A 13503-nucleotide genomic window follows, 5' to 3' on the forward strand; every position below is an offset into this window, starting at 1 on the left:
ACATTTACATCTACACAATTAATTAAACACATTAAATGCTGTATTTGATTAAATGCGTTAATGTCCCTGATCTGCGCTGTTTTCCCAAAAACCTGTCGGCTGCGCTTCCGCTTAGATACTGATGGTGTAAAAGAATAAAGCCTTCCTATTGGCTGAAATCTAAATTGATCGTTGAACTTCGATAGAATATTAAAATTCCAATTTTTAGGTTAATGGGACTTAGGATGGAAACATCAGAGCATTACTTCTTGCTTGAAGATATTTTGTTTAATAAGAAATTTGAAAAAAATCCTGCACCGATGAAGAGTTTTAAAAAAAACTTTCACTTTCGATTTCTTTGTCGCGTAAGCTACGAGGAAATCCACCGTACTGCGAATCAATCGACTTCACCGTCGTTTGGTTGATTTTGAGGCCGTTGTGTTAAATACTTAAAAAAAGTTAAATTCCTCCCAACTTTAGGACACACGATGGCTATTTTTGATGTGAGCGGTTATAAAAAATATTGTGAACTCCGTGAACAGATCTTTCCAGCAGGACTGACGCATCTTGTAGACCGAACCAACCACTACAACTTTGGCACTAAAACCCAGGAGTTTGCTGTCCCTCCGGGTGTGGACGTGAGTATAATTCAACATTTCTCTCGTTTTTAAATCAGCTACAGAATCCAAACATCAGACTCGGTATAATAACGCTTTACGCGTCTCTTCGCTTCTGGTGTTGTAAGCAGAGACCTTCACAATGTTAGGGTCTATGGATAAAGTTTGGGTTTACGATGTGTTTAATTTCATTTTTCATATGCTAGATATGGTCTCTTACTTTCTGTTTAGCATACTCAGAATCATTAGAGACCATTAGTTCCCTTTTTGGTTTCATGACAGCCGTCAGGGTTTCTGAAGTCCTGCAACCATGACGGAGGCGTGTGCATTGAAATGAACCACGGTACCACCACCCTGGCCTTCAAATTCAAGCACGGAGTCATCGTGGCAGTGGACTCCAGAGCCTCAGCAGGAAACTACCTAGGTATGATGAATAACTGGTAGAGTCTGTCTGCAGTTTGCCAACCACACAAACATGTCTGAAAATGTGTGATTACATTTTTCATTTCTAATTCCATAAATGAAGAAAGCAAAAGTAAAGGTTAAGCAAACGGTGGAAATCGTGTGTTAAGAACTTAAAAAAATAGTTAAGCATGTTTCCAAAGATATAATTGGCCTCATTCGTGAGGTTAGTGTAATCATTAAATGTTTGTCCAGGATGAAAGCAATATTTAAATCCAGATTTTACTGATAGACTTTGCTCCTAATCTTACGTTCTCACATTGGGGCAGTCTGTGGAGATGTTGCTTTATATTCTGCTCTTGTCCAACAGAAACATGCTGAATAAAACAAACAAGAACATTTTGATACAGGCTATTAGAAGGGTCCGCAAAGGGATACCATGTTACTGAATCAACAAGTAAAGTATGTTAAGCTGTAGTTTGTCATTTAACTGGTCATAATACACAACTAATAATACCAATACTAATACCAACCATTTCAAATAAATCATGGTAATTCAAAGAATTAGAGCTCTATATTATTTATTGTGCACTCCCACTGTTTATTAAACTAACTTTACACAAAAATTTGCTCTTCCTCATAATGAATTGGACCACAGTTACAAAGTACTGTGTCCATTTCTTTCCAAGCAAACAGAATCTGACAGGCTGACATTGGTGATAATGTATTTGTAGTATCTGATTAAAAGTATATAAGTGGTGCATTAGTGGTTGGAGGGTTTTCCGTAGATACAAGCAGGAAATCAACTCCCTCACTCTGGACAGTTAACTGTATTCTCACATGGCTCAACATTGACATGAAGGGTTTCCTTACAGCTTCTTCAGTTAATTCTAAAAAAATGTTCAGAGCTGTAGTGCTTCTGTGAAAATGTTTCTGCGGAGCAGAGAATGATTTTCTGGAGTGACAAGTAACTGTACTTTGATACGTTACCAACCGGTGTTAGCAACTTGCCCCCATAGACTGTACACACACAGTGCCACACACAGACACAGAGTAATTAGTATTAAGAAACATACATAAAAAATTGTGGAATTTCACTTACCAAAACCTAAGCATTAAGTTTCTGGATGATCTGTATAAAAACAGTTCATACTACAGACAGCCATTCTCCTTTTCTTCTCTGAGAGAAATGATGTTCACAAAAGCTTCATCTGTGCTCAGAGTTCGTTGGTGAAAAGAGAAACAAGTCATATTGTGCATGAATGACAACTTTAAATTCTGGCTTCAAACAACAGGAAAACATACTTGCTTGTTTAGAGAATCTCAGTGCGCTCCTGTATCTGAACCAGTCCCTTTGTCATGTGTCTGCAGCATCAAAAGATGCCAACAAGGTGATAGAGATCAACTCTTACCTGCTGGGCACCATGTCAGGTAGTGCTGCAGACTGTCAGCACTGGGAGAGACTCCTGGCCAAAGAGTGCAGGTATGTCCAGTTTGAAAATATCAAGTTCAATATTTTAAAGACTAGAATATTTCTTACAGTTCCTGAATCTCCTGAATTAATTTTTCTATTCTAAACTATTCTACCAGTCAGAATCAAGTTTACAGACCATTTAATAAAGAGTATATTAGTATGTTTATATTAGTGTAGTCTTTAAAGTTATGTCAAGCCTCCCCTGACACCACACCCTGAACCTGCTGATGAGCCACAAACCACACCCTGCCACACACTTAAGGAAGTTACAAGGTTTTTTGTTGTTTTTTTTAGTTTTTGTAAGTAAAAAAGATGAATATAAATGTTAATTTTACTAATCAGTAATAGTGTGTCAAATTTTCAAAAATGACAAAATGAGTGCTACATTATACCCTGCACGCTTCCAAAGTTAGTGCTACCCATCAGCAGAATGGATTAAGAAGGGCTACAGGCACAAGTCAGGCTTGAGTGGTTAACTGATTTTTCTGATAGTGATTTGGTCCTGTGTTGTTATTCTTTCCCTCAGGTTGTACAGGCTGAGAAACAACCACCGGATCTCTGTGGCTGCTGCATCTAAGCTGCTGTCCAACATGATGCTGGGTTACAGAGGAATGGGCCTCTCCATGGGAAGCATGATCTGTGGATGGGACAAGCAGGTAATATATATATATGTGGGATGAAAGTCAGGCAGAAGGTGTAATGAGAAAAACACATTAGAAATGACCAGTGTTGGGCAAGTTACTTTGAAAAAGATAAGATAAGATAACCTTTATTAGTCCCACACGTGGGAAATTTGTTTTGTCAATTAATTATAGTTACTAGTTGCTTCTTCAAAAAAGTAACTGAGTTAGTAACTGATTTACAAGATTCTAAAAGTAATTAATTACTAGGAAAAGTAACTATTGTGTTACTTTAAAAAAATGTTAACCCTCTGGGGTCCAGGGTATAATTGGCTGTTTTTGACTACTTTTGATTTTCCCTCCACATTTTACCTTTAAAACAAGGGTGTAGATTTGGTTTTGGCACTGGTGGGGACAGATGATTCAACCACCGAACCCTGTTTCTTTTTTTTTTTCCTTTTCGTCTTTGCTTCTTAATAAAAACAGGAGAAATATACTTGCCTACATATGCTATTCTACCTGCTTTTAAACCATTTAAAATCACAATTCATAGTTTTATATGCGAATTATATAATGTTAAGTTACTATTAAACAAATGACTAAGTATTTTATACTTTAGTTTACTTCAGCCATATTCCATACAAAAATAAAAATAGCTTAAAATAGAGTCATGACAATAAACTTTAATAAACTTTAGACTTTAAGGACTTAACAACATTACTGCAGTTGTACTACACCAACATCTGTTATACATTGGCACTAAGGGAACACTGAATGACCTGGTGGTTTTTGTCCATAAAACTACTCGTCTAAGATTACCACAAAGTAAAAGATCTCTCAGCAAAATTATGCAACATTTTAGGCACTATTGCCCCGATCAAGTCAGTGAGCTGGGATGTTTTACTCTAAACATGAACTACTGTTACAGCAACAGACATGGACTACTGGTGCCCCACACAACAACTCAATGTCCACTATGTGAAGGAGCCAAACACAGGCCTGCTCCTCTCGTTAACTGAGATAAACTGCTGGCATATTTGTTTTACATCTATACTGTCCAGTCTCTCCTGGTGGACATGGCAACACGTTGTTCATGGTTACATACAAATTTAGACTGATGTGGGACAAAGCCTAAAACGATGTGCTGGGAGTTTGCTGTTCTCCCCGGTTCAGATATTTGAAGTTTGCACAGCTACATTGTCGCCTGAAATTTTTTTAAAGTTTATTTTGCAACCCAGAAAGAGTAATAAGAGGGGCACTGAAATTCGGGATTGTCCGAGAAAAACAGGTTGGCATGTATTGCCTTGCATAGCCTGTAACGTTATTATGATGGACAGAACTTGACTTTAAATGACTTACAGGTTTATTTGAAAAATACTTTCTTATATCCAGGTTCTTTTTGCTGCCATCCTCCTCTCCTCCTCACAGCGCAGGTTTGCCGCTGCTAAAACTAAACAGAGCTCCCTGACAGGCACAGCCAATCACATTGGCCATATTTGTCACATGATATAGGACTCCAGTAGAGAACGTAATTTAACTCTTTCTGCACCGCTGGGTGAATGAGACGTTGACAGATCGTTTTTTTTAATTTCTATCGGGTTTGTTTTTCTTTACTTGAAGAGATCAAATTATTGGTGGGGACAATTCAATAATCGCTGGATATTGGTGGGGACATGTCCCTTCCGTTCATGCCAAATCTACGCCCTTGCTTTAAAAACTATTTACTTTGCCTTTTTTGGTATCATCTTTTTTTTAGCACAACCTCACGTGTCTGAATTTACGGTCATGTTTTCATTTTGAGATACTGTATTAACACAACTGATCTAAAATCAGACAAAAAACATAAAATCAGAGTAGAAAAAGTTTTTACTGTAACAATCACAAACATGTTTAATGAATCATATTTCATAACTGTAAATGCAAATATGGTAAATGGCCTGTATTTGTATAGCGCTTTACTAGTCCCTAAGGACCCCAAAGCACTTTACATATCCAGTCATCCACCCATTCACACACACATTCACATATTTATATTTATATAAATATAAATTGTCAAATTTAAAGTCCTATGCACAAGTTTAGAAAACAACAAAGATATTTGCAGCCATTTACCTTTGACCTTTTTTTAAATAACCTTTACCTAAATAACATACCTACAGGCCATGTAGGTATGTTTTCTTTTATCCCGCATAATAAGAAATACCTTAATTTGGGAACTGTATTTTGTGTTTACTTGTGTTATCGTTGTCTAATATTTCAATTTGTTTGATGAACTGAAAAATGTAAGTGTGACAAACACACAAAAAAAATATGAAATCGGGAGGTGGGCAAAGACTTTTTCATGCCACTGTATGTCACAAGATGGAAATCCCCAACTGGAAAAATCTCTGGACAAATAAATTACTATGTCTATTAATAAATCTTGGGCAGATGTGTAAATGCCAGAGAAATCATTCTTGCATCTTTGCTGGTCAGATCTGTAATTTTTGTCGTGTTATTCTTGAACCAAAATTTTAGAAAAAAACATTGTGTGTCCTACAGGGTCCAGGTCTGTACTATGTGGACGATAATGGGACGCGTCTGTCTGGTCGTATGTTTTCTACTGGCTGTGGAAACAGTTACGCCTACGGTGTGGTGGACAGCGGCTATAGGGAAGACATGTCAGTAGAGGAAGCGTATGAGCTCGGCCGTCGAGGGATTACACATGCTACACACAGGGATGCTTACTCTGGAGGGGTGGTCAACAGTGAGTACACACTGAGAATGACAATTCTCAGCATTTCTTTTTTTCTGAGTGCCAAATATATTAAGTTTTTTTGTATGATATGTTTCAATTTCTATGTATTTTGTTGTTTTGTTCTAATATAATACATTATTCAAAGCTCAGTCTAATGCAAAATCTTTAAAGTAACATTGAATACTGTATACTCTCATACAATACTAGCACATAACATAAAGTAAACACCTGGAAATATAAAAAAAAATGCACTTTCTGTTTATGTGTTAGTGTGCCAATATTTGCTCATCGTTGTGTTTTGGGGATTTTGTGTGTTTGTTTGTGTGTCTAGTGTATCACATGAGGGAAGACGGCTGGATAAAAGTGTGTAAGGATGACGTGTCGGAGCTGATCCATCGCTACAGAAAAGGAATGTTCTGAGTTTCATCAATAAATCCAGATCAGCATGTTGAAAACTGTCCACAACAACACTGATGTTTTTGAATCCACAGACCTCAATGTAAACAGTTTTCACTGCGACTCGAGTAGAGAATAATTCAAAGTAAAAACAGCTGGAATAAATCTATTGGAAAATTAGATTTTGTACTAAATATTAAGATGTTTCCTTACAAGATTGTACCTATTAAAATCACTCCAAATCAAGACTCATATAATAATTCCTGTAAACTATGTTGTGTTGCTCTGTGTATTAGCATGATTGGCATGTCTGTCTGAGTGATAATGTACAGTAGTATAATGGCATTAATTATCTACAGCTGTAGTTAAAATATATATCTGGTATATATTACAATATACAAAATATACATACCAAGTAAAATACAAAAGCTTACTTACTGAATCAAGAAAATAGTGATAATATCATTCTTCATTATTTAAACAAACTATCAAGAGCTAGTTTGATTTCAGTTTAATCAGAGAATCTTACTGGCATCTATGCAATTTTTGCAATAGAGACTTGAAGACAGAGTATTTGTGGCATATAGAAAATCACATTATTCTTCATAGGCAATGTGCAGAATAAGAAAGTAGTGTTTCTAAGTTGAAATTTGTTACTTCTCATTCCAGCAACATGATGAATTGCTGGAATTAGCCCATGAATAATACCATGGGCTAATGTTTCCCTTATTTAGAGTTAGTGTGAGGAAATGTCAAAGCTCAAAGCCATTGTCTCATATGATGTGCAGTAGTTTTAAACGCTGGCAGATATAATAAAAAAGGTTATGAAATGGAAACACAGGTATGCTTTCAAGATGTGTGGTGAAATTATGGAATAGAATTTTATTTATTATGAATAGTTGTCATGTGGTATAACATACAAACATTTACCTTTTAATTTTTTTTAATTCATAATTTTCTGCTTGAAACTGTTATTGGTCAGTGCAGTGGAAGAAGGGACCGACAGCAGGAGATTTTAACCTCTAACATCTACATATAAAGCATGACCAAGCTAGGCTTTGGGTTAGCAGTAGGATGAGGATGCACTTAATATCCACCCTTTTGTGCAGAATTTTGCTTCTTTAGAACAAACAAATGTAAATATATTTGAGGAGACTTTATTTGAAATGTAACATGTTCTAGTTTGTGAAACATATCTATTTAACATGTGACCAAAACAACACCCAACCTTAGATGGGATGTCATTAAAAAGTTAAAGAAAAAAAAATCAGCAGGTTGAGGCATTAAAATTAATAAAGGAAGAGAAAGAAAGAAAGTTCATGTTGTCCTTAAACTCAACAAATTTTTTTCTTCCAAACCAATTCAGCTCTGTTGGTAAAGAAGCCTGTAATGTGGACTGGAGACTGAAAAGTTAACACTGGGAGAAAGACTGTGTAATAGCTCACTGCATACATAATAATATAACCAATCTGCTTGATGCTGCTGCTTCATAATAGGTAGTGGTTAAAAAAAAAAGTAAAACTTTGAAAATACATGAGATCTATTAAGAACAAAACTCAATTTACTGGACCTGTTTTTCATTTCATTAATACCAAAGCAGCTGAAACTGATTTTAATGGACCCCTTATTCCAAATCAAATTTTCAATTTTATTTATATTTATTTATGTTGTGATTTTATTCCAAATCACAACAGTAACTTCAAGGCGCTTCATACTGTAAGATAGACCCAAAAATAATACAACAGCGAAAACCCAAAAATCATATGACCCCTGTGCGCAAGCACGTTGGTGACAGTGGGAAAGACAAACTCCGTTTTAACAGGAAGAAACGTGCAGCAGAACCAGGGTGAGGGAGGGGCGGGTAACTGCCGCGATGTGTTTGGGGGTGAGGGCAGGAAGACAGGATAAAATAGATGCTGTGGAAGAGAGACAGAGACTGATAACAAGTATGATTCAGTGCAGAGAGGTCTGTTAACACCAGTGCAGAAGAAACACAACTCCCACTTCTTTGGCTCTCGGAGGAGGCGGACGCACTTTTTCTCCTCTCCCTTATCTTCCCTGCTTATGTCCTTGTCTAGTCTCGTGTTTTGTTTTGTTTTTTGTATTTTCCCTGGAACATTCTCTCACAGTCTGTTCTCTAAAACCTAAAAGAGGAATTATGGATTGGATCAACTGGTCCCTAAATGCAATTGACACCCCTTTCTCAACGAGAAGTTTGGGCTTGGGTGAGCCTGAGTGCTGAAGATATCTACCTATTCGGAACCATGGTAACAGGGTTCTGGCGGATCGGAGCTGGCTTGGCCCTGACTTATCGAAGAATTAAGAAAGCGGAACCGGCTGTTCAAACCCCCACAAGGCTGCCCGCTGGGATTGGAACGATGGGAGAGGCGTGAGTTTCTCAAAATGGGCTCATTGAGTCACCACGGATAAGATCTTGGAGAGGCTACGGCTGCTGTGAATACTCAGAATAAGATCTCTGACTGCAGACTGGATACATCTCGGAAGGGCTAGCCCGGAATAACATCTCTGGGTGCAAAATTGGATGACATCTCGGGGAGGCACACTGCCGTGAGTTCTCAGAAATCGGCTCCTTGAGCACAAGAAATGACAACATCACAGAAAGCAAGTATGGCGAAGCTCGCGGCTCTCCAACGGGACCAGTGTTGGACTGTAGAACTGCTTTGAAATTCATATGAGCTGTTTGCACTAAAGTAAAAAATTAACATCACTTCATCCGGATACCCTCTCGGCGCCAGCTACAAGGCCAGAGCTGAACAAAACTCCCTGATAACGACTGTGTTGAGTCTGTTCCTTCCCATTCCATGCAAGGCCACCTGGGTTGGCTGGAAGACTGTTTACTTAGCCTGGCAGGGCGAAGGACACTGTCTCAGCTGAACTATCGACACGCACACACATACATATACTGATACTGATAAGCACTCACTGACGCATCACCCTCCCTACCCCGGATCCAACGCCACCTCCAACGCTTACCTCCCCTCTGATGTGGACATCGGGTCAGTTGGAGGCGCAGTCGAAAGATTGCAGTGGTCCCAGATCAGATGTGCACACTGGAACTCTTTCCCATGTTGCTTGTCTGTGTTTATTGTGCTATGGTGTGTTGATATCTGTGCATTCCTGTATTATCCTTTTGTGTTACACATTTCAATGTTTTTTTTCCTCGCTACCTAGCCTGACCTGTCTCCCCAATGTGATGTTTGTGTATTGTATGTACGGTCGGCAAGGTCTGTCATCTCGGTTGTGGGCAAAAGACCTGCAACTGACAAATAAAGGCTATCTCATCTCATCTCATCATCTCTCAATGCATCATGGGAATCCCCCGGCAGCCTACGTCTATTGCAGCATAACTAAGGGAGGATTCAGGGTCACCTGGTCCAGCCCTAACTATATGCTTTAGCAAAAAGGAAAGTTTTAAGCCTAATCTTAAAAGTAGAGATAGTGTCTGTCTCCTGAATCCAAACTGGAAGCTGGTTCCACAGAAGAGGGGCCTGAAAACTGAAGGCTCTGCCTCCCATTCTACTTTTAAATACTCTAGGAACAACAAGTAGGCCTGCAGAGCGAGAGCGAAGTGCTCTAATAGGGTGATATGGTACTACAAGGTCATTAAGATAAGATGGGGCCTGATTATTTAAGACCTTGTATGTGAGGAGCAGGATTTTGAATTCAATTCTGGATTTAACAGGAAGCCAATGAAGGGAAGCCAAAACAGGAGAAATATGCTCTCTCTTTCTAGTCCCTGTCAGGACTCTTGCTGCAGCATTTTGGATTAGTTGAATAAACAAGACAAAGAACCAAAAACAAAAACACTAAGTCAACGACCTAGGTACCTTTGCACATTTAGACTGACGGGTTGGTGGAGCGGCCAAGTAAGACTGTAAAGTCCATGATTTGTAAGTTCATTCATGAGGATGAACAAAATATAAACAAAGAAAGGTGGCTCAAGATTTTTGTACTGTGCATACTTGTTGAATACATTTATTTTCACAGCACTGACTTTTATCACTATAGACAGTATAAAAGATGGCTGGAGCTTCTGGGTCTGTGAAATGAAGTTTCTTACGTGTGGTTGCAAAAATACTTCTGGCCAGCCCAAGAGTTTAAACATTTGTTATATTATTTATATTCTGTTTTTATTAAAATATTGGCTCATGTGATTCGAAAGTCTTTTAGTTTTCATTTTATTCAAGTTTAAATAACTTTCCAACTTTTTTGGAATTCATGTTATAATACGTATTATGTAATAATATGTAACGATCAGATAATTACACTGGCAAACGTGCAACTAAAATCAATAGGTAATAATGTTACAGTGCAGGCTGTTGATTAATGCAAGCAGCTGATGTGGGAATATTTTTAAGAAACTGCACAATATCTGCTACAGACGATAAAATAATGAAATTCAGACGATATAACAGACAGTCTGTTCTGCAGGGTCCTGGTCTGTACTATGTGGATGATAATAGGACGCGTCTGTCTGGCTGCATGTTTTCCACATGTTGGTTAAAGGGAAGACATGACAGTAGAGGAGGCCTGTGAACTCAAAAACACAAAATACAGAGATACCTACTTAAGCAGGAAGTATGCATGGAAAAACTTCCTGAAACATATTCTACGACTTTTTGTTTGAGTCTTTTTTAAAAAAAACCCATTTGATGGCATAGCTAAAGGAATGAGCATTCTAGTCTACCAGTCAGTAGATCAGTTCACTTTGATCTAGACTGTAGTCTGAATTATTGGATAGATCAGTAAGTACATTTGTGTTCCCTAGAGGATAAAGAACGTATGCAACCTTTTCTCACCCTATTGTCAGGTACAAACTTCAGTGGTTCATATTAGCCTCATATTAGTGAGATCTGGTATTTAGTGAAAAGTAGCTAATGTTACAAATCTTTTTTTTTTTTTTTTTAGTAAATAATACATTATTTCCTCAGGGATTAACTAAAGGTACAACTATTGAATGTAAGAATTTGATAATGTTAGTATTGAGCTCAAAGAATCCCAGTGTCATTGTCGGTGGTAGTGTCTGGGGTTTTTCCACCTGGTGCTGCCGGTCTCCTGTCCACCCCTTTGGCGTGGAGTGTGTTGCATCTCACTTGGGCCTCTTCTACAAGCAATCAGCAAAAGGGCTAATCACCAGTTCGTTATATGCCCTCTGGCGATAACTAGGCAGCTCTTTTTTGGAAATTGTTTTACCTATTTTCCCCGTGCAACCTTATCTTCCCCGTGTACAGAGGGTGTCGCTCCCCATGAATTGGACTCACCTGGAGTACAGCTTTCGCTCCTCTGCTCTGGAAATATCTGTCTCTCGTTCCTGCCTACTTGCCTGCCCTCTGGCCTCCAGAATAAATAAGTAATAAATAAATAAATAACATGAAAGCATGGGTCCATCCTGCCTTGTGTCAACAGTTCAGGCTACTCTTCATGCAATAGTGTGGGGATATTTTCTTGACACACTTTGGAGCTCTTAGCACAAACTGAGCATTGTTTAAATACACCAGCTTACCTGAGATTCGATGCTGAACATGTCCATCCCCACCACAGTGCACCCATCTTTGAATGGCTGCTTAAAGTGGGATAATGCTCCATGTTTCAAAGCTCAAATTATCTCAAACGTATTTTATTGAACATGACAATGAGTTCACTGCACTCAAATGACCTCCACAGTCAGCAGATCTCGATCCAATAGAGCAGCATTGGGGTTCGATAGAACAGGAGATTGCAACAGGAAAAGGATGTGCAGCCAACAAATTTCCAGCGTGTGTGTGTCTGTATGATGCTGTCATCTCAATATGAACCAAAATCTCTGAGGAATGTTTCCAGCAACCTGCTGAATCTGTGCCATGAAAAATTAATTAAAATGTTTATCTGGAAGTTCTACTTCTACCGCCAATGTCGTTGTTGTAAAAATGTCATAGTTTTCAAGTCAGAATTCTTTAAAAAAAGAAAACGTCTCAAATTCTACTCTTTCTACTATACATGTTCTGTGTATATTCTACTATAGCATAACTATAAAACTTACCTATAACAAAATAATAGATGCTGTTTGGAGTTAAATTTAGCAGAATTTGCAGTAAATTGCCAGCCACAAATCTCAGTAACTCCCGTGTGTGATTCATTACAGGTGGAGAAATAAATAAAGGAGCAGATGAGCTGCTCATCCGGGTAAACTCTTAGGGACTGCAAAGTGTTGCCAATATTTCTGCTGCTAATAAATGAGACATTGATTATAATTACAGACCTTCCCCAGTCTAAAGGTTAGGGTCTGTCTATGTGTAATTATCTGAGACACAGAAAAAACACAAATGAAAAATCAGAGAAATCAGTTATACACTACGAGGTTGCTGTGGTCACATGGAGCTTGCCAACCTATTCTTCTTTCACTGTGACTGAGGCCTAATAGATCTGTGATCAGTTAAAATGTCGCCTGGTGAAAAACTCTTTTAACACTTAGACATAACTCATGTTTTAGATAAGTGTACAGTGTATGGAATCACAAAAAGACAGAAATTTGGATTATTGGGGACTTTATTGAAAGGCAAAAGTATAAAAGAGAATGAAACAGCAACATCACTGTTTAACTCCTATGTGTTTACATAAGACAGAAAAGGCCCTTTAAAACTCCTAAATATGAGCAGAAAGCATTTTCAAGAAAATATCACGCAAGCCATCAGAAGCTCAATTTAAACTAAATCAGAAAACAAACCAAAGATCAAGTTTTAGACTAAAAAGAGAAAAGCAACAACACAATTATCTTTTTTTTAATTTGAGAATAACCTCAAAGACATAAATTATACCCATTATAGGTCTGGTTAAAATCAACACAAAATAGTTTTAAAGAAATGTACAAACAGTTTATGTACAAAATTTGGAAATCCACTGTGATCTGAGACTTTGGGCATGTGTTTATGGATGGCTAACATTGGTGTTATTTTAACCCTCTACTTGATTTACATTTTAAAGAAATTAAGTTAAAAAATAATTTAGAGATGTAGAAGAAGCCAAATGGAAAATTTGGCTTCGTCTAAATCATTATTGATAAATCCTGCTAATCATAATAACAGTTCAGTGCCCATCCGTCCATTTCCTGTCCGAGGACTGGAGTCATTCACAGATAATCATCAGATTTAGAAAGTTAAACAATAATTTACACTGATGAGTTCATGTGATTTAAAATCTATAATTTCCACAATGTGTTTTTTAATGTTGATGACTGATTTACAGAATTGTCCTGTTTGTTGACAAATCTAAAGAAATATA

At 37.7% G+C, this 13503-nt stretch overlaps 1 protein-coding gene across 1 annotated transcript; it reads left to right on the forward strand.

Annotated features, from left to right (window-relative positions):
* Positions 1 to 177: 177 nt before the first annotated feature.
* On the forward strand, positions 178 to 6495 carry psmb8a (proteasome 20S subunit beta 8A). The gene is made up of 6 exons (XM_006794459.2): positions 178 to 617; positions 879 to 1020; positions 2370 to 2481; positions 2999 to 3128; positions 5634 to 5838; positions 6161 to 6495. The coding sequence occupies exons 1-6, from the start codon at positions 468 to 470 to the stop codon at positions 6247 to 6249; spliced, it is 828 nt and encodes a 275-aa protein (XP_006794522.2). The 5' UTR covers positions 178 to 467; the 3' UTR covers positions 6250 to 6495.
* The last annotated feature ends 7008 nt before the right edge of the window (positions 6496 to 13503 follow it).

This window comes from Neolamprologus brichardi, chromosome 22, assembly GCF_056152115.1.
Source record: "Neolamprologus brichardi isolate AB-2024 chromosome 22, ASM5615211v1, whole genome shotgun sequence".
Taxonomy (NCBI): domain Eukaryota; kingdom Metazoa; phylum Chordata; class Actinopteri; order Cichliformes; family Cichlidae; genus Neolamprologus; species Neolamprologus brichardi.